At 44.8% G+C, this 25,712-nt stretch overlaps 1 protein-coding gene across 1 annotated transcript in view; it reads left to right on the top strand.

Moving 5' to 3' along the window:
• ME3 (malic enzyme 3) overlaps nucleotides 1–25,712 on the top strand; it is a 171,317-nt gene that overhangs the window by 118,666 nt on the left and 26,939 nt on the right. The window contains exons 6-7 of the mRNA XM_048841750.2: nucleotides 2,982–3,085; nucleotides 25,061–25,170. Of these exons, the coding sequence (XP_048697707.1) occupies nucleotides 2,982–3,085; nucleotides 25,061–25,170 (214 nt within the window). The remainder of the gene's footprint in view (nucleotides 1–2,981; nucleotides 3,086–25,060; nucleotides 25,171–25,712) is intronic.

Raw genomic sequence — 25,712 nt, 5'->3', positions numbered from 1 at the left:
CTGGGTGGTTTGGGCTTAATTAATGGCAGTGTTTTGTCAGATTGCACACTTTACTGCACACGATAACAGGACAGGAGGACTCCATCTGTTCACAGTTTTCTGCCTTATGACTCTGGCTCAGAAGGGCTGAAATGCAACACTTTACTGATGCCAGAAGAGACATCTGTGAGGATGTTTTTAAAATAAGTTCCTATAGATATTTGCTATGGCCAATGCTTGTCGAATATGCAAGAAACTATTTTAAAATGTACTTGCTTCTCATTTGACCATAAGCCATCTGAATATATGATTCTCAGCTGGCACAGCAAAACTGGTGAGATAAAACTTTCAAACTTGAAAGGCCGTCACCTCAATCGAAGCTTAGGCACCTTAATCAGCCACCTGATTTTTGTAGAGGTGCTCTGCACTCATGGGCTTCATTTGGAGTTGTGGGTTCTCAACATCTCTTTAGATGTGGGGCCCAGTGTTTCAGATTGGGCCGCCCAAAAACTGAGGAAGCCAAATTAGAGGCCATTATGGAAAATTCGGGTCTTAGGCCTGGTCTACATTGGGGGGTGGGGGGGTGTCGATCTAAGATACGCAACTTCAGCTACGAGAATAGACTTAGAATCACTTACTTCGCATCCTCACGGCGCAGGATCGACAGCCGCCGCTCCCCCGTCGACTCCGCTTCTGCCTCTTGCCATTGTGGAGTTCCGGAGTCGACAGCAGAGCGATCGGGGATCGATTTATCGCATCTACACTAGCCGCGATAAATCGATCCCCGATAGATCGATCACTACTAGCCTATCCGGCGGGTAGTGTAGACGTGACCTAAGTGACATCCCCGTGCCAGCAGTGGAATGGGACTAAGTGTCATCAGACAGGTAATTTACCCATCCTGCTCCAAAAAGCCCATTTGGTTGGCGTTCATTAAAAGTCAGGTTGTCGGTCTCCATTGTATCTCCAAGGTAGCTCCAGTCTCATGTTGCCAGTTCTGGCTAGACCATTCATCCCAACCCTTATGTGACTCGCATACCGTCCCTTCGTTACTTATCCCCGCCCCAGGAAAGACATTCACCCCTTCCAACCTAGGGGGTAACAATACTAAAGTGAGAGGGAAACTGAATCACAAATGCTTGTCATAAATGTAACGCAGCTCTTCCCCATGTTCTCCACACTGGTACTCAGGAGTTCCTGGCTTTCAGGTCTATGCTCAAACCACAAGGCTATCCCACTCACATGAAAAAATTAATAAATTAACATTTTAAATGACTTGCCTCTTTCTGTGTTTAGTGCATAACGATGCATTGAGAAGCACTTCCTTGCCATCTTGCTGGTACTGCAGCGCATACAGATCAAACTTTTCAAATTAATTTCAGGGAGATTTGTGGTGGTGGCTGGGCCAAATTGGAGTGAGTGGCATTGCAATCTGGCCCACGGGGTCCTGCACATTCAGGTTTGGCCTGGCTAAACATGGTCGGGCCATGGCTCAGGTCTGCCTCCCAATGCCAGCTCCACAGCCTATGCTGATGCGCACCCAGGGCTGACGTGTATGATTCTAGGTAATGTAGCTGAGTTTTTGAATTTGGCATAAATGGATGGTTTTTGTTGTTTTTATGCAGGAGATAACATTACTAAATCAGAAGTTTCCCACAACTACTGGGAGACGTGGTCAGTGTGTTACAGAGTACTTCCATGTACTGCTTGGGCAACTCAGCCTGTGGCTTTCAGAACTTGGAATCGCCCAGGTAGCTCACTTTAAAAAACCAGCAACATGCCATTGACCACTTAAAAATGTATTCAAGTGCTATATAGTAATGGGAACGTGTGTCTCCTCTTTCAAGAACCATGGCATAGAAGAGCAGACCTAAGCAAAATCAATGGAAAACCCCTTTCATATTCCCCGCTAAAGGAAAAACAGCTGGGTTTCTGTGGCTCTGGAAACAGATTTCGTTTTAGCATACCTGCCAACAGTTAAGGTTTGCAAAGCTACAGGACAATAGGGGTTTGGTAGGATGCGCCCCTCTGACAGCCATGATTCGGTTCCTGAGGCCAGGGCGGAAGTGGGATCTCTTTCTGATGACTCACTGAGACCTTCAAAACATCCTGCTAGGTGGCCCATCTGTCTCCTGCTACTGCTATTTCTGTCACATTCTCCCGGATGTTATTTCTTTCCATGCTGAATCACCACTTTTGGAGGCAACAGCTTCTTATCAGCCTTAGATAGGATGCTGGTCCCTGTTCAGCACTTGTGGGGTTGATTGGAAAAACAGTTTTTTGAATGTATGGAGTTGTGTCCAATATCTGCAAAAGGCTTTTAGAAATAGAAATCTGAGTCTGAAGTTAGAAAATGGCAGCAAACTCAAGGAGACGAGCAAACACATACAGGTGAAGTTGAGGACTAGATGGTTCAGGAGATCACTGGTTCAAATCCAGCTCAGGTTAATACAGTAGAAAGCTTGTTAGCATCTGGTGGCTTAGATGAAATGGATTGATGGCCTCATTAGTTCCTAATGGAGAGGAGTCCATGTTGCAAAAATCATGACTGTCCCTAGTGAACCCCACATGGGCAGTCTCGGGTAAGAACCCAGGAACTGAATGAGCAATGGACACTGAACTACCTACAAGCTAGGCCTTACAGGGCAAGAGTGAAACATTTCAGGAAGGTGGCATAAGGAAGCACTGTCACTGCATGAGCTCTCCTGGTCCTGTGGAGAGAGGACTCCGCTTCCCAGGGTTGTCCAGCAAGCACTCAATTCCTATGATTGTATTTCCACAATGAGACGCTCCTTGGTGTGGGTTTATTTATCATGAACTAAAGCTGGTGTTCAGGAAGGGATTTGTGTTTGCATCATGCCCAGGAACTGGACAGCCCGCCATGTTTTGTTGCTTAGCGATAATGATTGAAGCGGACATAAATGTGAGACACGTACATTTTGTATGTAAATCTCTGTTCGGCAGAGAAGCAGGTGCCATAAACAGATTGCTTTGTGTCTTAGGCTCTCCTGAATGATCCACTCTATATTGGACTGAAACACAAGCGGGTCCGTGGGAAACAATACGATGAACTGATTGATGAGTTTATGCAAGCAGTCACTAACAAGTAAGTGGGGCTTTGTGTGAGTCTCCTCTTAGCTGCTTCCATTTAAAAGATGTTAAAACACTCAAAGTAAACACTAGTTTAATTGATAGCTAAGCAAAGAAAATCCATTAATGCAAACCCCATGGGTGGTCTGGAAATGACCCTGACTGAGTGCTCGAACACTCCATGTCAAAATTATTTATGTCTTTAGAGAGTTGAGAGGGGACTGACTATTTATAACCATTTCCTGTCCATACATTAAGCTAAAGGTGTCAAATGGGCCCTGTGGGCTGTATCCGGCCTCCATGGTGTATTTACGTGAACTACATAGCAGATTCGCAATCTCAGCATCCTTTTTGTTTTTTGTTGGGTTTTTTTTGTTAAGGGTCTAGCTATCATGGTTGTGAAGTAAACCTTCTAAAAGTAAACAGGGTGTAATTCAATGTGGGGCTGTCTGCCTGAATCTGCAAGCAGCCTGTAAATGACTTACTCTGAGAGGTGTGAGCTTCCCTGCCTGCCAGTAACCACATCAGTGTTAACCCTGAAGACACTATAAATATAAGCATCAACTATCATACTGTTTATTTTAGCTGTGGAACAGGGAAGGTGTTAGGAGTGAATTCCCTGGCTAAAGAATGTGGAATTGGAAGGGAAAGAAGAACAGAGAAATGAAAAGAGAAGAGACACACTAACCAGAAGGAAAGATGGTCCAGTGATTAGTGTGCTAGCTCTGGGCCTGGAGACATTATCCTGTCATCCCAGCCTGATCTGACAAGGGGTCGGTGTGTTCTTGTACCATCTCATTGGAATGCGTTTACCAAGTTACTTGAGAGATCTGTGTTGTTTTGTACCATCCTCTGCAGTCAGGAATGTGCTTACTTGGTGTTAGCTAATACCGAGTGTGGTGTTGTTTTGCCAAGGCCAGGCCTACTCTGGTTCACAGCCTTTGGTTCACACTGTTTGTTATGCCTAGTGCTACAGCAAGGCCTACACTATATACAGGCCATACTCGCACCTTATCTTGATCTTCACCCAAATCTTCCATTAGCATCAGTGGGAAATCCACTGTGAACTGGGGGAGTGTGGGTTTCTCTGTTTATACCCCAACTCATGGACCATCATTCAAAATGGAGGTAAGCCCTCTCCATTGAATGAGTTTGATACATAGGCATGAAGCCCAGTCCTGTAGCTCTCACTCATTTCCCCCTGCAATCACTGGGACTGCTCACAAGAGTAAGGACTGTGGGACTGGACCCTAAATCTATAGATATGGGCCCGAACCTGCACACCAGACCAAAAAAACCTCTGCAGTTCAGGTCCAGATTGGAGCTTTACACCTGGCACTCCAAAATCTCCTATCTGCTTGCCCTGAGCTTTGGGGAATTTGGATTCAGATTTTGCAGATTGGGCTGATCTCTGCTGGACTCTCATCCTTCCAGTAGATTCAAGGTCAATCACAACCACCCCACCTTTCTTTATGGCTAGTTGGGAGGGAGGGGATGGCAATCCCGAATAGTATTCTGTTGTAACACAGGGTTATGCTATGAAAAAAGCTGAGAACCATTGCTCATGGCTATTGGTTACGTGCTTTGCAGTGCATTCTTGTGCCCAAGTGGGGAAGGTGAAAGTACATGACAATCCCCTCGACTCACTGAAGGGGATATTGGAAGGAAGAGAGAGAAAACAGCAATTTAAAACAGACTGGAAAAGCCCTAACCTCTTGAGCATCATTTTCTGCCTCTGCTAAAGTAACAGATGACGTTAATCAGGGACTGCAGAGTGCTGCAGCGCACTCCTACCCACCTGATTTATGAGGTGCTTCATGTTTGCTTGTCTTCCCTCCACACTGTTGTTGTTTCAGGTCTTTGCATTTAAAGGCATCCCGTCAGTTACATGAATTAGGTCTCCCCCCTTCCCTCTGTCTCAGCAGGCTGTTTCTGCGTGCACTGCTGCGAACTGTCGGGTTATGTCTTAGGTCTGGAGGGTTCTAAGGGCAACACCTACCCAAAAAAATGACCAGCGCCCTTCCCCCATGCCCAAATGAGTTGGGAGGAGCAGTAAGGAGGGAAATGGTGAGGACTTTAGCAGCTGTAGGTCCTGGAGGAGCTGACTGCTTTAGAGACAGTGTCAGTGCAACCCTCCGTTTTTGTGACTGGCCCTTGGTCCAGTGGAATTGGGTACCAGACTGAGAGAACTGGGGTGAAATCCTGGCCCCATTGAGTTAATGGGAGTTTTGTTATTTACTTCAGTGGAGCCCGGACTTCACCCAAGGTTCCCGTTCCCAGTTCTGCTACTGACTCACTGTGTGACCTTAGGCCAGGCCCTTCACCTCTTCTGGGCTGCAGATTCCCCATCTGCAACGTGGGCTAATAATTATTACATAGCTTTGTAAGCCCCTGAGATCTGTGGATAAAAAATATGCTATCTAGTCATGAACATTATCACTTCAGTGAGGGGTGCATTAGAAATGCTTAAAAGAGAACCTTAAAAGAGAGTGGGAAAATTTGAGCTTTTTCTTCTTTTTCTTTATAATGGACGAAGGCCCGATTATTTAAAAGAAAGGTTGGATCTTTTGTGGCTTGTGTTGAAATTAGGAATTCATGTCTTGTCTAATCTGGAAAACTCTGGCAGTAGAGAAACATATCTATGGAATCACAAAAAGAAAAGGAGTACTTGTGGCACCTTAGAGACTAACCAAAGATCTTCTGTACTTTCCACAGTATGCATCCAATGAAGTGAGCTGTAGCTCACGAAAGCTTATGCTCAAATAAATTGGTTAGTCTCTAAAGGTGCCACAAGTCCTCCTTTTCTTTTTGCGAATACAGACTAACACGGCTGTTACTCTGAAACCTGTGGAATCACAGGAGATTGAAAGCAACTGAGAGGTGAAGGGAATTGTAGTGTGAGTGTTTCCTGTTGTTTTTTTGTTGGCACGCTCTTCTATTTTAACTCCAGCCTCTAATGAACACAGTGGAGAAAGGATGTCTCCTAAACTTTCCTCTTCTCCTCTGGCAACAAGAGAACCAGGGAGAGAGAATTCAGAGCTCAGCAGGGTCCTGGGACAACAGCTTGAGGCACTTGGTTTCTATGGTGATGAGTAATAGAAGGAGCTAGATAATGGCTCCCTCCCATCACTAGTCTGGCTCTGGTCTTTGTTTGTGATGTCTATGGCAGAGATTGCTCAACATGCAGGATATGAACCTCGCCACCACTGCGAGATGTATTTTGGGAACAGAGCAAAACATACGCAGCTAGCCAGCTCTGGCCTGCCACCCTGACCCATGGGAATATGCTCCCGGGCAGCATGCTTCTTCTGTACTAGCTGTTGGGAAAAGACTGCCTATTGTTTCCTTGTGGCTGGGTTAGATGGGCTAATCCCAGAGGAGAACGCAGAGGGAACTCAGCCATGGAACGCAGCTCTCCTCTCATGTGGAAAGACATGCCAAGTCAGTGTGATCTAGTGATTGGAGCAAGGTACTGGGGTCAAGAGCCTTGGCTTCTGCTCTCAACAATGCAGGACAAATCCCTTAGACAGCCTGAGACCCACAGAGGTTATCTCCAGAATGGTATACCTACTTTGCAAGTGTATTATGAGGACAAATCCATTCATATATATTAGGTATCTTGAGACCATGGGTGCAAGGCATCATAGAATTGTATTACTACTTCTTCTAGTGCTCATTTTAATAGTTATTCTTTATTGCAAAGACCCTGGTGTTGGGAAAGGAGGTAACTCTAGGCTGAACTGGATTCAGCAGGCTTGAATGCAGTGCATTCATTTGGTCTTGGATTACCACCTGAACAGTTCAGGGTAATGAAAGTGCATGAAAGTGCTGTCATATTGTAGCTAACCTCAGTGGTACTTGTGAAGCGACCTTTGAATTTGACAGGTTTCAGAGTAACAGCCGTGTTAGTCTGTATTCGCAAAAAGAAAAGGAGTACTTGTGGCACCTTAGAGACTAACCAATTTATTTGAGCATGAGCTTTGGTTAGTCTCTAAGGTGCCACAAGTGCTCCTTTTCTTTCTTTGAATTTGAAAAGCTCTGATCCCTGAAATCTGGACTCTGGGCTCTGGCTTTTGTTATTCATGAGAATAGCACTTCTCAGAATCATCCGAGAATCATCTGAGAATAAACCCACAATCTGAGGGGAGAGCTTGTCTGATTATTTTGGGGGGATTTTTTGAGTCCCTAATGATTAATTAACCAGGTTAATTTGGTTTATATTGAGAGGCTTTGCAAGAACAGTTCTTGAATTCTCCAAAATGGAGACATGCTAGTCATGTAAAAAGTTTAATCTAGTTTATAAGGGTCCTTTAAATTCTCATGTAAATCAGTGGTCAGCTCTTTTGCCAGAGCACCTCCCGTCCCAGCTAGTAACTACTGCTTCAGCGACATGTGTAAAGGAAGTGGAATGTGTCAGAACACAGGAAGGAGGAAAGAGTGACGATTCATTGTTCTAATGTATGAATAAAATCAAACAGATGTGATTCCAATTGCTATGGCTGGAGGCATCTCCACTCAGAGGCAAAGGCTCACGGCTTCATAATAGCCACTGAATAATGGACGGGTATAGCAGTAACTCCACAGTTAGCACGAATGTATTTGCCAATAAAATGAGATGTATGGGCATTTTTAGACCAAATTATTAATGAAGGCCCTTCTCAAAACAGCTGGAAGAAATATCTGCATTTTCCCAGTGTCTAAACTTCCATTCATTACTCTTTCACCTAGAAAGCAAGAAAGGACTTCCCATTTTTTAAGGGCCAAAGTCTTGTATTTGCAGCTCTCATTATCCCCAGTAGAAGCCAGAATTTGGCCCACTTAGCTCAGGCCATGGATTTAGGATTAAGCAGCCTTGCAAAATGCTACTTGCCTACAGCAAGTAGTTGGGTGGGATGGTTTTTTTTTTGGTTTTTTTTTTTGCGACGGGCAAGTAACATATGCATATCGAGATTATCTTCAGTCACTGGAGCAAAAGGAGAGTAAGTAGATTTCGCACCTGGACTGGTAAATTTTCAAGGCTGGAATAAAAACTCACTCACTGAGTCCAGGGATCCTATCAGAATGACTATCCCGTAATCTCCACATATCAGAGAAAACTGTGCTCGAAATCCAAAGACCCGTGTGGGGTGCTGATGTGCCAGGGTATATTTTCTTTGTGCTGTGTAGAGTTAGATGCCCTTGCAGTGTGATGAGACTCAGTCTATACACTAGTAATGTGCTTTAATTGGCAAACTCCCTTTAAAAAAAACTAACCAAGATCTGGAATTGAGCTGGGGAATTTTAAAAAGATTGTCAAGTGTTTTCCTCCTCCCTTTCTCCTGAATTCCTTCTTTCTGACTCCACTTCCACCTCCCATCATCTCTTCCGTAGTCCCATAGTAAAGTAACACTGTTACCGTGATTCCAAATGGCTAGAAGTGCTGATGGATGGGCCATCCCAAAGCACCAGCCTCCCTTGTGAAAGCCAGCCTTGCTCGCTTGCTGACAGATGTTGAGCAAACAAAGTGTAGGCCCTGGGAGAGGCACTTCCACACTCCAGCAAATTGTGTCACCGAAGCCTCGTTAAGCTGTCATAACTTCTCTCCCTTTTCGTTTCCCATCACAGCTGATTACCAGGGTAATTGTGAAAACAGAAGCTGTCTCTTTTATGAGCCTGTTCCATTTGACAGGGTGCAGGAGACAATCAGAGACCAAGTGCTGGGGAATTTGAATGGAAAGAGAGAGAAAGTAGCTCTAAGTAGTTCTTTTAATTTTGGTTTGAAACAGATTTTTTTCCCCCCTGAGCTCTGCCCAGTAGTTTACCCTTGAGCAGAGCTACAGACAAGGTCCCAAGTGCCCTGCAGGAAGCTGGGCATATGTTCTGCAACAAGTTCCTCTGGTTTCAGCAGCTCTCTAATGCATCAGACTGGAAATCCAGTGGCCGTTTTTATGATGCTAAATAATCAGTACAGTATCCCCTGTGTTATTTATTTGGACTTTACATTTAATATAGTTTATTGATCTGAAAATATCAATGTGATGCTCAGCCACAGCTATAAATGGATCCTGCTTTGTGAACCCAGCCCCTTTTGGGGGTTGGTAATAACTCCTCAAACCAAGGCCAGATTGGCTTAGTTTCAGTTTTTGCTGTGCAAGTTTCACAGAGAGCTAGCTAGCTGTATATCCCCCGTCTGTACCTCCATGGTGCTCGGGGCTTGAATTTCCTCCATGTCCACCTCAAATTGGAGTGAAGTGGCTTTAAATATGCACAGAGCAGCCCTTTCTAAACTACCAAGCTGCAGCATGGCTCTCAAAACAGACAGCAAGACAGATCAGCCATGGAATCCTAAACGGGAATGCCCCTGTGGTCCTCCCAGTGAACTTTCTGAGTGCCCCCAGTGACGAAGTGAAAGAGCTGGACTCATCACATGATCATAGTGACTTGCTTTGGAGCAGGGTCTGATACTGAGTGTGGGAGAGCAGTACTGATACTGTACTCCTGGCTCCACTCGCACGACGTCCTGTTACTGATTAAGGGCTGAACTTCAGCCACTGCTGCTGTGCTGGCCCTGTGGTAATGGGCTTTCACACTTCGTACATGACCTTGACTGATTTGGAATGCAACAGTTTTATCCTTCACTGGGGCTTTCTGGCACTGTGCATTTACAGCTACACCTGATTTACTGTAGCTTTTCTAGGTGAAGGATATGTCTTGAGGGAGGGCAGGTGGCTTTGGTGTTTTCTGCCGTGAGGCAGGGTTGGTTTGTGTTCAGGGCTCCATGCTACCACTATTGCATCCCCAGAAAGTGCTGTACCTCATTTTAGCTGCACTATCCCTTTCATAACCTGATCTGACTCCTCAGAAGATTTTATGCCTCTAGGGCCCAGCCCCAGGATTCACATTGACATGGGCCCAGTCTGACTCTTGCCCTGTATTGGAATGGAATATATATTCCGGAATAAGTGAAGGCAAACTGCAGATAAAGCACAATTTGCTGCATCTCACAGACAGAGGCAGAATACTGGGCTCATGGTGTAGTTCCTGGGCTCTTCTGGAGCAGCGGTTGGGCACCAAAACTTCCAGCCACAGAGCTGCATCCAGGAGTCCCTGTGAGTGTGGCTCACCCAATAGTCTGTAACCCAGACTGATGGCTTCCTTGTTATGAGAAGACAAACTTACAGGTATGAACAAATTTTCCCACTGTTCCCACGTCTGTAAAGCACTTTTCGCAGCTGTCAATGCTGGATAAATAATGCCATCAGGGCAGGTGAATCACCGCAAAGATGTAAAACTCCACCTTGTGTGTGGATTTCGGTGCTATACAAACCCTAGCGCCCGCTTTTATTTTAATATTGCGGCTGTTTTCTACTCTGTCAGTTCTTACGGGAAGTCTCTTAGCTAGACAAATGCTATAAAAATAAAAGGGACTTTTTTTCTTTAAACCCAATGTCTGTCTGATGTAAATGGGCAAACAAACATTCCAGCCTCTGTTGACAAATAATAGCACTGTCACCTGTCCCCCGTACTGTCCAGGCTGTCAGCTCTCTCTCTGCAGCCCCCATTGTTTCCTCCCCTGGGCCAGAAGCACGTAAAGCTGTGAGAACAATGGAAAAACAAAATTTGGGTGGGGGAGGGAGGGTCCCAGAGCCCAGGCACCAGCCCGAGCCCAAACACCTCCACCGCAAGTAAAGATCCCTGCAGCCCGAGCCCTGCAAGCCTGAGTCAGCTGGCCCAGCCCAGCCACAACTGTTTAATTGAAGTGTAGATGTACCCTGGTATGCCGTAGCCAAATCCTAGTGTGTGGCCCTGCTCAGGCAGGAGCTCCACATGCCCTTGAGCTACCAGCCAAAGGGCTACTGGTCCAGTTGCAGGTCGGGAGGGGGCTAGTGGATCCACAACAGCAAAGCTTGGCCTAGACTCTGAACCCTGGTAAAAGGGCTGGGCATGAACACCTTTCCCCCCACAAACTCTCTCCTTGATCCATTCTGCTGGTGCCTGCTCTTCTGGAGCTTCTGGCTGCTGCTCTGTTTCCAGCTTGCACAAGGTATTTTTTTCTGATCCCTGTACTCTTGCCTCAGGGGATGGACAACTCTTCAGCTGGACTCCCCTGAGCAGAAATCCAGGACTTGCAAGGGACCAGGGGGAAGTGACTTGCCTTTTTCTCTCTCAGAACATACCAGCTGGACCCAGCCCTTCCTCTACCCACAGCACCTTCTGTCATTCCTGTGGGATAGCCTGGCAAGCCACCACAACGCTGCTAGAGCCTGGTGGGTAGCTCCCTTTCATAAGCAAGGGAAATGCAGACTCTTGGGCTGCTGCCTTTATCTTTCCCAGTGGATTCTGTTAATCTGGTACCTGGCAGTCCCTGCAAAGTGCTGGGTGGAGCTTTGGGTGGGGAAATCTTGTTCATCTCTTCTTCAGTGGCCAACTTCTAGCCAAGTGCCTGCAGCCCAGGAATCTGTGGATTTTCAGCCTACATGCCAATCACTTGTGAGGCACAGACAAGGCTGGCAGTTGGAAGGTGGCCTTCCCATTATGAAAGTGGCAAGTATATGATGAGGAATGTTGAGGGCAAGGGAGAAAAGACCTCTTCCTTTGCCTGGGGACTCAATGCGTAAAGCAGTTCTCTTCCATAATGGGCTTGGAGAGCTATTATGAAGTGTTATATTCAAGGAGGAATTGGAAACCACCTCTGTAGGAATCTTGCCACCAAGGAACTTGAATAACATTTGTTCCTGCCTCTGGGAAAATAGTTTATGCTTTCTGCTCACAGTGAATAGAAATGCCTTGTCAACCTTGAGCAGCAAATGCATCACACAGAGCCCATGGACTCGGCCCTTTAAGGTTTGACTTACATTATCCAGTCAGGTGCTTCTCAGAGCATTGCTTCATAGAATTTTTTCCCCATGATCGTGTGACCTATAATGAGCCTGGAAGAAGTTGATGAGATACATGCAAATGTGGATAAAAGAACCAGGCTGCATGGTCAAAGTGTTTAGGAAATTACAAATAAAGTTCTCTGCTGGAGGAACTGAAAGCAACTTCATCAGCAAAACATCTGCCTGCTGCTTCAGGGATTCACACGTCTTCTTGTGAGCACATTCCAAGAGAGACGTGCATCCCTATCTTCAGAGAGAAGAGAGTGCATCCGTAAAGATCTTGTTTTCTGTGTCCTTCTTGTTAGCTTTGTCCAACGCATCGGTGAAGCTTTGTTGATAGCAGCAGTGGAAAATAACACAATGAGAGACAAAACACAAATCCTTACAGAGGCCCACCTAATATCTGTCTCCTGAGAAGCAGAACAACTTCCTAAAGTTTTGGGGGGTTAATTGTTAAAACAGACTTGCACTGTTGCCTTTGCTTAGAAAAACATGAAACTATGGAATAGGAGCCAGATTCTTATACCCTTCCTCACCCTGAATAGCAGCTCGCTCAACGTGTCTATGGATGCAGAAGTTACTGGCTGAGGTTCTTTGGTCTGTGTCATGCAAGAGGTCAGACTAGATTATCATAATGGACTACAGGTTCTGGGCTCAGAATCTATTATTTCAGTGGGGCTAAGTGTGGAAGAAGATATACTGCTTAATGCGAGTCATGAAACCAGAATTTGGACCATAGCTTGTTATTTATGTAGGGCCAGTAAAGACCAGAACACAGTCCCTACCTCAAAGGGCTTGCAATTTAATTTTAGACATGATGCTATGTGTAAGAGTAAGGAGTGAGGAAGGACAAGGATAACAACAATAAGATCACATGGTTAGTCGCTTGCAGACTTGTGTTTTCTATTGTCGAAATGGCAGAACAAACTCCAGGAATGGTGCTGAAACCCTATGGTCCTTTGGTCAAATGCAGATGCACGAGCGCTATTATTATCTAGCTTTTATTACGGCCTGTGTAAAACCAGACAGATTGAACAGGTTATAGAGCTTCCTGTTCCTAGGCCTCAGTGCCATTTTTGGAGCAATGGCAGTAAAACACCAGCTTCAGAGCTTTTAGGAGTGATGGAGGATAGAAATGGATGCATTCTCTGCATTCAGGTCCCTTCTAGAGATTTGTTTCTTCTGTGATTCCCACAAGAAGTGAACCAACACCTGCACACACCCCCAAACACACACACACATTATCCTCCCAACACCTTGTCCTCTTGACACCTATCATTTTGGCACATTTTCTTTCAGGCTGGAGGTTCTTGCGTAACCTCCTCTGAAGCCATCACCCACGTAATTCTGTAGACTAGTGTGAGGTCCTCGTAGATTCTGTGCTTGAACACCCAGTTAGTTAAGGTGAGGAAAAACACGCTAGAAGTTTGGATCCAATCCCGTTGCTTGCAGACCTGGCCATAGTGATGCACATATTTGTAACCTCTAGGCTGAACTATTGCAATTCTCTTTATCTAGGAAAAGTAGCAAGTAGTCAGATTTATTGCTTAAAGTCAATACTAGCATAGTCCGGGAAGAAAGCTCAGTACGATACCAGTTTCCAGGAAGCCATCTTGTGCAGTATTGTTAAATTCACCTTACACAAAAGGTGTGCTCCCTTCCTTGTCATTGTTTTGGATACTAGCATTCCAGGCACTAGCCCATGAAACTACCTTCCTAACTTGTACTAAAACATAGAATGAATGAATCTTGATTTTGACATGTTTCCTATCTGCTTATGCCATATGCTGAATTGTACTATTGCAAGGGATTGTGGGATGTAGCTTAGCATGAGTGAACAGAACTCTGGGAAAAACATAGACCCATTCAACTCTTATAACTGCCAGGCATTTGTGTAATGTGGTATAAACTAACTAGATGTGCATGGCATCAGTCCTGGTTACCGGAGAGACAGTCTCATCCGCTGCAAGCAGGACCTCCCGCAACAGCTGCATTCCACCAGAACAGTGGTTCACTCAACCAATAGGAGGAGGCTTGTGACCATGGGAGACAGGAGCTGGACCAGGAACATGGAACTCGCTACCAGAACAGAGAAGAGTGACCACTGGACCTTGCTGCACTTAAAGAGCCAAATGCAAAACCTGCCTCTTTGCCCAGGCTTTAGCACCCTCAATCTCACTGATTCATAAAAAAACTAAACAAATCATAAGCCTGCTTCTTGATGGCGTTGGGGGAAGAGAGAGAGAGAACCTCATCCTCTTCTGTGTTTGCATACTATAACAGTGAGGTCTCTATAAGCATTCAAGGAATGAATGGATGGATAGGAGGGGACTTGGCATGTATGATCTGCTTTAGGCTGAGAAATAAAAGTCATACTGATGGCAAAGTTTGCAGAGTGCTCCTCACCAAAATCTCTAGCTGGTGAGCACAGAATGAAGAATTCATTAGGGTTTAGTCCTTAGTAGCCTCTGCTCCTGCCATCCATGAGTTTGCTGCTTAAACTTGGAATTGTTTTAAGCCCCATGCCATTTCCATAGTCCGTGGGCTCCTGCCGTTGTGAGAAGGCTTCGCCAAATAGCTGGGGTTTGCAGCACGCTCTGGAAATAGACACACCTGGGCTTGTTCTATGAGCACTCAGATCACTTCTACCTTCTGATCTCTTACCCTGACCATGCTTTGGGATTGCCAGCACTTAATCAGACTTGCCCAGTGGTGCACAAGCTCTGGACTGTACAGCTGTTTCTTGTAGCTAATTTCAGAAGTCCTCATACACTTATTTTCTGCATTTGATTTGTACCCAAGTTGTGAATTCACACAGCTTTGCCCACCCACACAGCCTAGATGTGTGTGCACATCAGGTGTTTTGCACATGTGCAGAAGTTCATACAGATCCCTGAGCATGGACTTTAAAAATGTGCACCTGAAACCAGCCTTGTTGATTTGCAATCAGTATAATTGCCCAGTTCTCATGCACTAAACCAGTCCTGCAGTGTTTCAGCTGCAACTCCAAAACTGCCCATTTTTAAAAATATTTTTAAATGAAAAATGTGTTTAATATAAGTGTTTGTAAACCCCTTTTTTTTTTTTTTTTTTTTTTTGCTACTCATACCTACATTTGTGTCCTAAGGTGCCTGAATTCCTTTAAGCCTGTCTTCTGCTCTTTGGAAGGAGGGCTGAGAAACACAAAAACAGTCTCCCAAAAAGTAACTTTTAACAGCCAGCAAAGATGAAAATTACTCATGCAAACTGGAAAGGCACCTGTACATAAAGAGAGTTACATGAGCAGATAGTCCCAATAAATACACACTTTAATGTGCCCTAGAGGAATGGGAATATATTGGAGTCCAAAACTAGAAGGTCAAGCAATAAAACTGCATTTTACTGGAAGGGGGGAAAAACAATCTGCTCAGCATATCCATTGGATGGAGGTAGGCAATTTGGATGCTGGCATCCATCTATTCAAGCCTCCCCAGCCAGGTTAAACCAAAATCCCACATAGTATATACTACAGCTTTGCTTTACGAAAAAGGTAGATAAACTCTGTGTGGTTAACTCCTTAGGCACTGAACATTTTCCTAGGGTTTCAGATGGACTTCAGGAGAGCATGCCAAAGAGGAACAAATAGTAGGTAGAGTGAGATTCCTGGAAGGAGCCTGTCCTAACTCACCTTGCCTTTCCCCTGCTGGAAAACACTCAGTCCTAATGTGACTCTGTGTAGTTGGTTCCCAACCCTTCCTCAGACTGGGAGCCATAAGTGGGGAGGTGGGGGTCTGGAATGGCCGTATGAGAGCTGGTAACATGCCAGCTGGACCGACCTGAGGACTCTCTTCTAACTAGAAGCTGCTGCAGGTGCTCTCTCCCTGGCTGTTCTTGGTTGTTGTCATAAACTTAAGAGTGCTGAAATATAATAGAGCAGATCCTCAAAATCCTTACACTGCTCATTTGGCAGCTGCTTTTCTTACAGGCATCCTGCACCTGCAGACAATAAAGCAAGTCATGGATGCTTGCAGTCATATCTCACCTGGGGCTCTCACAAGGTTAGCAGAAGAGAGCGGGTCAGGCAATGGAGATTTTTTCCTCAGAAATTCTGACAAACACAAATAAACTAATTTGTGTTGAAAACACCCTCAGAATTGTGACCAGGCTTGGGATGGACCTGATTAAACAAAGCCGCAAACGTATTGCTAGGAAGGAGCAGTAAACATTAATGATGAGATTTTCAAAGCAGCCCCAGTAAACTACGTGTCTAACTCTCATTTAATTTCAGTGGGATTTGAGTATCTAAATCCCTTAAAATCCTCTGAAAGTCTCAGCATAGTAGTTGTCCTTGAAGATCATTCCAATGGTGCCAGCTATCGTAATTTTACTGCAAGTATTGCAATATTGGATGTTTTATGTAAAGACCCAGTTCCTGGAATCCTGTGAGTATGTGAGAATCTCAGATATCATTATTGTTCTTGAGTTTCTAGACCTCGTGGTTACAGATAAAAAGCTTGAAAATGTGACCTAAGGGTGCCCGAAATCTCACAAACCAGAAGGCAAAGGAAAAGAAAATATTTTTAAAATCTCATGATTGTGGGCGTGGGAGGGGCAGACTCATAATTTTTGAACATTTGGGGTTGGCAATATTGATTCCATTCTGAACCTTCAAAAATACCTTGGTGAAAAAAGATTCAGCGATCCATCACTATCCTGCCATACTTGAAGGGACATAGAGAGAAATGAAATATTTATGGAGCATCATACTCTCTTTGCACTGTCCTCAGGGAATGTTTTTTAAAGATAAAAATAGATGGAAGGAGATAGGATCAAGCGCCCCCTGTTGGACACTCACCAGACTGCTGAATTGCATGTGTGAGCTTGCTGGGGCTGGGCAGAGCTCAGGTGCTGTCCCTGGGTTTGGGCCTCTAGGCACACAAACCAGGAGCAGACCTCACGTCTAATACCCCTCTTCGCAGTGGGAAACCCACAATCCAATACTCTAAGCCATCTCCCTCAAGCCTCTTTAGCAGCTCTTGCACGTTCCCCAGAATCCCACCGACAGTGTGAGACTTCTGGTTTAGAGTTCACCTCTTCAGGGCTATGTGACCGTGAAAGCTGACAGGCAGACTTTGCCCAGAATTCTAGAACCCAATTGCTTTTTACCCTGGTAGCACAAGAAATATATAGAAATATGCAAAATAATAAACACACCAAAACAAATTTCCTTGCCTCAGTTTCCTCACCACTCAAGAGAGTTCTTTGGGAGTAGGCCAGAATCCTCTCAGGAAGTCAGGATCCTTCCTCATCCCTTCTGCACATGGCTTCTCTTCCAGAATATGGAATAAATCAATCAACCAATCAATCCCCCTCTCTCTCAAATGGCTGCTGAGAGACCCTCTCTTTTATAACCTGTAGTCCAATGTTTCTCAGACTGGGGGTCCTGACCCAAAAGGGAGTCGCAAGACTATTGTGGGAGGGGTTGCGAGAGTGGCGGCTGCTGGCCAGGTGCCCAGCTCTGAAGGCCGCGCCACCACCAGCAGCAATGCAGAAGTAAGGGTGGCATGGGATGGAGGGGGATTGTCACAGCCAGAAATATTTTCGAATGGGGTCCCAGCAGCCCCTTTGTCAAGTGACTCTCTGATCAGCCCCATCAGGTGATCAGAATCCTCTACCAGCTAATCTATTACTTAGTTACTAACCCACCTGGGTAAACTGATCCTTCTGGATAGGAGCCAGCCTGCTGTCTGGAGTGATTCCATTTCAGTGGGAGAGCACTTAAGCTAACTACCCTTTGTTATTGTTTTACTACCCCTTGGACTTCCAGTTCAACATGGAGGTAAAAGGACAACAGAGAAAGTAAACAAACTGCACATTCAAAATGGAGGCTGCAGTCTGGCTCAGATGCTCATAACCAGCCCCTCAGTCTCAAACAGAATTCATAAGCTGTACATAGACAATTTCCCCCTATCATCACATCTGCCTACTATTGGAGATGAATGTGTGTGGTAGGAAAAGATTTATGTGCCTGACACAGAAAAGAAATTGTTCAGGAGTAATTAATCCTCATGAAAATATGATCCCATAGTCATAGAGACCTTCCCACGATTGTGATGTTTGAAGTGCTGGTTGCACAAATTATTGCTGTGCAAGAACACCATTTTTGCTAACCAATTAATGTTAATTCAGAGATCAGACTGATTTTAATGGAAATAGCTTGCAATTTTTAGAGCAAAATACCAGGCATGCCTAGTTAAAGATTTGCTGATCCCATTGTTTGTGTAGTATTTGAGGTTGCATTGCGCCAAGAGGAGACCTAACACACAGTCCAATTGTGGTGTTTTTTTCAGCCCTGGCGAATGTCAGCACATGTTAAAGGTGATGTGGCATTTTGCTGATCATCACTTTTTCCCTTGCAAGTGCAAAGCCACTCACTTGGCAGATAAACGATAAGAGAATTATATTTGCCAGATACTTGCCATGTTATTCATTTCTTTAACATATTCCATGGGAACCCAGAGTACTCCTTTTAGCTGTCAAGCTTTAGTGGAGGAGAGAAATTTGGGAAGCTTCACATTTAGTGGGGAGGGGCATTGGTCAGTGGTCAGTGTTTTGGAGGAATTGTGATATTAGATATTTCCTCCCTAGCTTGCAGAATTAATGATGTGAAAAGATTAAAAGTGCATGGAACTTGTAACAGCTCCATCGCCAAAATATACTATGCAACTCCCAAATAATTGGCAGCAGATTGGTGGCCTCTAGGAAGGGAATTAAAAAGATTAGCAAGGTATTCAGTTGAAACCACATGGTCACCGACCCTTTGAAACCTTATGGGGCAAGGAAAGAATGTGTCCTGTTAGAAATGGGTGTCAAGCTCTTTCCTTGTTTGTGCTTCACTCAGTGTTTACACAATGTATTTCCCCATTGTTGTTCTGCTTTGTCCCATTTAGCTGTAATTATACAAACCATTTTATAAGTGGTATGAAAACTAGTTTCATCCAGCTAAATATTTTAGGCAAGTCTAAGGCAGTTCATTGCTGTTGAAATTCAAAGCTCTTCGGCTCCTTTGAAAATCTAACCTTAAGCTCTAACATTTGCGGGGAGGGAGGGGGAGAGGTGATTATAATGGTAATGTGGAGCACTCTGTACCTGGAGCAGAGCTAAAGCACATCACTCCAAAGAGAAGAGCAAAATTAGATTAGAAATAGCTGGTTTACTACAGTAAGGCCTGATGGGTCCATCAGCCTATAGAAGTTCTGCTGGGTTCTACAGCTCCAGAGACGACTCTGTCTTCGATAGGATAAATGCTCCTCCATTGCAGCTGTGGACAGCCCAATAAAAACAATTATTAAAGCAGTTTTTTAATAATCCACACCCCTTTCCTCTTGGAGAGAGGAGGAAAGGCTAGACACCGTGGATGCTGGTTGTGTCGCTGCACTGATGGAAGGCACCCAGATATTAGAAAGGATTTAGGGGTCATTGTGGTCAAACAACTGAATGTGAGCTCCCAGGGTGAAGCTGTGGCAAAAAGAGCCAATGTGATTCTTGGGTGCATAAAGAGGGGAGTAGTGAGGAGGCAGGTTATTTTGCCTCTTTGGTGAAATTGATAGTAGAATACAAAAAACTTAATGATTAGGCTGCTGGTGTGCTGAGACCACTGGCTGTCATGCTTGCTGACCAATATTGTCTCCTTGTTTCTTTGTACTCCCCCGTTTGTTTCTGTATCCATCTGCTGTCTCTTGTCTTGTTATTTAGATTGTAAGCCCATTGGGTTAGGGCCTGTCTTTTTGTTCTGTGTTTGTACAGCATCTACCAGGCAATACAATAATACAAATAATTATAATACTGATTACAGTTCTGGTGTCCACATTTTAAAAAGAATATTGACAAATTGGAGAGGGTGCAGAAAAGAGCTGCACAAATAATTTGAGGGCTGGAGGAAACGCCTTATAGTGAGATGCTTAAAGCTCTCAATCTGTTTATTTTATCAAAAAGAAGCTTGAGAGGCAACTTGATTACAGCGTATGAGTACCTTCACGGGGAGAAAACACTGGGTATTAAAGGGCTCTTCAATTTAGTGGAAAAGAGAAAACAAAAGCCAGTGGCTGGCAACTGAATCCATGCAAATACAAACGAGAAATAAGGCACAAATTTGGGTGATGAACCACTGGGGAACAAACTGCAAAGGGAAGTGGTGGATTCTCCGTCTCCTGATGTCTTCAAATCAAGACTGGATGCCTTTCTGGAAAGTCTGTGTTAGCCAAACATACACCCTTGGGCTCAGTACAAGGACAGCTGGGTGTAAGGTTATGGCCTGGGCTATACAGGAGGTTAGTCTAGATGATCTAATGATTCCTTCTGACTTAACATCTAAGAATATATGAAACCACGGTGATGGGTGCACAGTTTAAGAACACAAAGAGAACAGAATAGAATATGCATTCTCCAGCCATTCCCAGGGATGGAGTCCACAGCCCTTTGGATGATGTGATAAAGAGGTATGATAAAGGGAGTGGGAGAGGGAGGAGGATGTTCAGGAAATATTGTGTCAGGGGCCATTGACCGCTGAAAACATCAGTGGTGGGCCACACACGTTCAACTCATCTGCCGGGGGGGCTCAGAGGCTCGGGGCTTCCCCCCACAGTGGGGCGAGCCAGCGCTCGCGGCTCCAGCCCCACGGTGGGGAGCCGAAACTCAGCACCCCTCCATGAGGACTGGCTCGCCCTGCCATGGTGGGGGAAGCCCTGAGTCCCTCTCCCTCTCCCCAGTGGATGAGTTGAACATGTGTGGCCCGCAAAACAGATTAAAATGAGCAAGGGGCTGGATCCAGCCCACAGGCCGTAGGGTCCCCACCCCTGCTCTAGACAGTAAGGACAATTCTTTCAAAAGCAGCCCCTAGGTTTGGTTGCTTCTGTTTTGGGAGGACTGATCTGAGGCACCCTCGGCGTGATTTTCAGAAGTGCTTAGCCCCCCCACCCCAGCTGTAATTCCTGGGAGCGGTGGGTGTCCAGCACCTCTGAAAATGTCTGTCTCTCATTAGATTGTGAGCTGCATAAGGCAGGGACTGGGACCTTCCCTTCTGTTTGGAAAGCTCCTAGCCCGTTATGCCACTACAACTAATAATACAGATTTTTGTGAAAGGAAGCTGGATATGAGCCAGCAGTGTGCCCTTGTTGCCAAGAAGGCCAATGGCATTTTGGGATGTATAAGTAGGGGCATAGCGAGCAGATCGAGGGACGTGATCGTCCCCCTCTATTCGACATTGGTGAGGCCTCATCTGGAGTACTGTGTCCAGTTTTGGGCCCCACACTACAAGAAGGATGTGGATAAATTGGAGAGAGTCCAGCGAAGGGCAACAAAAATGATTAGGGGTCTGGAACACATGACTTATGAGGAGAGGCTGAGGGAACTGGGATTGTTTAGTCTGCAGAAGAGAAGAATGAGGGGGGATTTGATAGCTGCTTTCAACTACCTGAGAGGTAGTTCCAGAGAGGATGGTTCTAGACTATTCTCAGTGGTGGAAGAGGACAGGACAAGGAGTAATGGTCTCAAGTTGCAGTGGGGGAGGTTCAGGTTGGATATTAGGAAAAACTTTTTCACTAGGAGGGTGGTGAAACACTGGAATGCGTTGCCTAGGGAGGTGGTGGAATCTCCTTCCTTAGAAGCTTTTAAGGTCAGGCTTGATAAAGCCCTGGCTGGGATGATTTAATTGGGTATGGGTCCTGCTTTTGAGCAGGGGGTTGGACTAGATGACCTCCTGAGGTCCCTTCCAACCCTGATATTCTATGATTCTATGATTCTATGAAGGATGGTCTTGTGGCTAAGGCCGTGAGCAGGCTCCCTGTGTGACCTGAAGCAACTCACTTAATTGCTCTGTGCTCAATTGCTCATCTGTAAAAGGGGGATAATAATGCTTCCCTCCTTTGCAGCAGTGTTGTGAGGAGAAATCTGCTGTTCTCTGTGAGGCGCTCGGATTGTACAGTGCCAAGCACCAGGGAAAAGTCTATACCTAAATAGGTGCCTAGATGTAGCCAACCATGTAAGAAAATGTTGGTCTGGGTGACTTGCCCAAGGTCACACAGTGAGTCAGTGTAAATGATAGGAATAGAACCCAGTCCTGATATATGATCTCCAACTACAACCATTACACAGGACCAGGTATCTGAAATGTGGACTTGCTTTGTTGCTCTGCCAACTAGTGACTTAGGGCTTGTTTACACAGAGCCTTAGTGTATGGCAAATCAAGGTGTGAATCTACAGCGCAGTAGCTTGCTGCACACTAACTGGTTGTGTGGACCCTGCTACTGTGCACTAAAAGGTCTCTGGTGTGTTTTGATGTACTAGCAGTGTTATGTTTCAGCAACACCCAGAAACATTAGATAAAAACATAAAATGCTCTTGCTGGAAGATGGCAACATAACTCTTCTTTGTTGCTTAGAATGCAGAAAACACAAGAGCCCCAAAACAGAGAGAAACAAAGCAGGCTGCTCCCTAAAAATAGAGTGGCACAACTCACCTAGCTTACTGCCTACAAACTGATTCTTCCCTACAGAGCCCGCTAGCCTGCAAGGGTATAGAGTGGCAGCTTGTGATTTTTACAGTTTTCAATATACCACAAGCAGTACCCCAAAGCACATAACAGAACTTTTACTGCCTGGTAGCAGAGTCCACACAACCAGTTAGTGCCCAGCAAGCTAGGAGCACTGTCGATTTACACCCCAACTTGCCATGCACTAGGGGCTTGCCATGCACTACCACTTTTGTAGTATAATTTATGTCATTCGGGGGTGTGAAAAAAACACCGACATGGAGAACAGGACAATGCTTTTTGTAGATCAGTTCTGTGTATTGAACGAAAAAGAGGAAGAAAAAGACCAGTGGAAAAGGGGACTGACTGCAAATGAATTTTTCAAAAGAAATGTAGGTGCTTAGGAGCCTCAGTCTCACTGAAAGTTAATGTGCCTTAGGCTTCTAAGTGCCTAAGTCACTTTAGAAATGGGGTGCAGGTGCCTAAGTCACTTACACACTTTTTGACAAATGTTACCCTATATCTCTTGAGGGGCAGGAGAAGTGGGGAGAGAGAAAGTTGGCAGGGCTGACTCTTAGAGAGGCCAGATGGTTTATAAAACATGTCTGACCAGCCTGATTAAATTTCTCATGATGGAGTACTAAATAGGGACAATAAATGGGCTTGTCGTTGTCTCCTTGCCGACAGACATGGTAGAAATTGAAAGTAGCAAAAAAAAAATCTGGGACACTCTGAGAGCGCCTGAGCCTAGCCACTCGGAGAGTTGTGAATGGAGCTTTTGATGGCTGTACTCTTGGCTTTTAAACAAAGCATGATTTGCCTGGTATCACTTTCTAGTTTAAAGCATCGGTGTCCCACTTTTTCATGTCAAATGTCAATGGCAAAAGGGAGAGACTGGCTGGGAGGTATGAATGGCAGTGCTGCCTTTGCATTGTTTAAGGTCCCAGAGAGGGTCATTTTTGTAATAGCGCAATAGCCATTTACCCTCTTTTGACATAACTATAGCACTGAGGTTGCTAATCGCTGCATTGCTCATTCCTCATGCTCCTGCCGTTGGCTGGTGATAGTTATCACTTTCTCTCTTATTTTACTAGTTTAGCAATGAAGACAGGAGTCAGATGACTGTTGAAAGTTTAAAGAGCACATAAATCTGAAATCATACTGCTGTCTGGAAAAAAATTATCTACAAGTAACAGCTAGCATGACTGTAACAGAAAGAGATTAGGGGAAGAGAACTATTTTCCTCTAATTTGTTTACTTTGTGTTTTTTGTATAACCTGTTGTTTGTGTTTCAATCTTCCTCAGTGCAACGTGGGAGAGAGGAACATTTCTGAATGTAGGAGAATGTAGTTGTCAAATCACACAATGGTAGGGGGATCAGAGGCTGGTACATGCAGTGGTGCAAAGAGCTTTGAACTCATTTCTTTCAAGCACCTAGATTTCAAGTGGACTCTTGATGGTGTCCTTTTAACTGATATTTATTTTGTAGGCAGGGTACTGTCTTTCCAAAGAAATAAACTGAATCAAGCGCAAAAGTTGATTTCCTTACCCTTCTAAGATTTGTATGCAAACTCTCCTTTGAAAATAGTATCCCAAATACATATTCAATGTCCCTATGGATGGGACTTTGTAATACTACTACTTAGTCCTTCTGTAGTGCCCTCCCTCTGGGGATCTTGCACAGAGTCACAAACATGAATGCACTGATACTCAGAATACCCTTGTTAGAGAAGTATTGTTGTCCCCATGGGGAAACTGAGGTATGGAGCGGTTAAGTGATTTGCCCTAGATTATGGGACAAATCAGTGACAGACCAAGTAACAGAATTAATGTGTCCTGCTTCCTCTGCCTTAGCCATAATTCCTTCTGTATAATCAGTACAAATGGGAAGGATAATCTCATGCTTAAAACACAGGCATGGACAGAGTCAACAAGTCAGGGTCCAATTTCTATCTCTGTACTGACTCCCTATGTGACCTTGGGAAGTCACCTAATTTTTCTGTGCCTCAGTTTCCTCCACTTGAAAATTTCTCTATCTCCAGGTGTGACGTTGTGACGCTTAACTCATTGTCATTTCTGGAACATATTGAGATACTCAGATGTTGCAGTGCAAATTAAAGTACATTTCCCCAGCGTAGCAGCAAAGTCTCTGGGCAGGTTGACACTATGGGGCTAAGTCGACCTAAGTTATGCAACTCCAGCTACATGAATAACATAGCTGGAATCGACGTACCTTAGGTTGACTTATTGCAGTGTCTACTTACCTTATGCTATTGCAGTGATTTACCTTATGCTTCTCTTTCTGGTGGAGTACTGGAGTCAACGGGAGAGCGATCAGCAGTCGATCTAGACCCGCTAAATCGACCCCTGGTGGATCAATCGCCGCATGTCAATCTCCCGATAAGTGGAGACAAACCCGCTGATTAGAGTGGATGATTTTGATGTCTAACATAGGCACTCTCAATGTACCACTTCCTTGGATGGTTATCTCTACTAGTCGTTTTTCTGTATATATTTTCTGTACATACAGCCATGTTGTCTTAATAAAAATTTTTTGGCAGATATATACTACTCTTCCTGTGTTGTGGAGGTTTTTATTCACTTCTAATTGTCCTTTAAACTACAGGTATGGCATGAATTGCTTGATCCAGTTTGAAGATTTTGCCAATGCCAACGCTTTCCGTCTTCTCAACAAATACCGCAACAGATATTGTACATTCAACGATGACATTCAGGGTAAGTGCCAGTGAAATCCTGACCGATTCACAGGGAAATGTAACTGAGTTCACAAGGCCATTAAATAGACTGAGCTCAAATTTCCACTGAGCCTGATAGCGCTTATATCAAGCAATAACAATGTAAACAAAAGCACAGAAATGTATTTTAAAAAGCGTGCCTGCCATTTCCAGTAACCTAGCTGCTGTGCAAATTTCTGCAGCAGTTGTCACTGCGATAAAATGTACCATGTATGCTCTCCCAGTGCTTTAGTTAGTTCAGAGAGTTGACTTAATTTTCTGCAATCTGGTTGAGACAATAAAAATTATACTTCGCAGTTATGTAGGGCTTTGAGTCTTCAAATGCTGTCTCTGAAAAAGAGTGAAAGGAAATGCCAGTACCAGTTTCGCACAAGGCCTGTCCCTACACAAGGTGCTTCCCAGAGGTATCTATGTACACACTCCTTCCAGCAACATCCTGCAATGCTGTCTAACAGGTCCTTCGCAGCCATGAAGGTCCAAGAGCAATCAGGCCCCCGAGGGACTTTGGGGGATGAAGGTGTA

Source organism: Caretta caretta, chromosome 1 (genome assembly GCF_965140235.1).
Source record: "Caretta caretta isolate rCarCar2 chromosome 1, rCarCar1.hap1, whole genome shotgun sequence".
Classification (NCBI taxonomy): domain Eukaryota; kingdom Metazoa; phylum Chordata; order Testudines; family Cheloniidae; genus Caretta; species Caretta caretta.
Note: the sequence above shows the minus strand (reverse complement) of the source record. Positions and strands in the feature narration are given on the sequence as shown.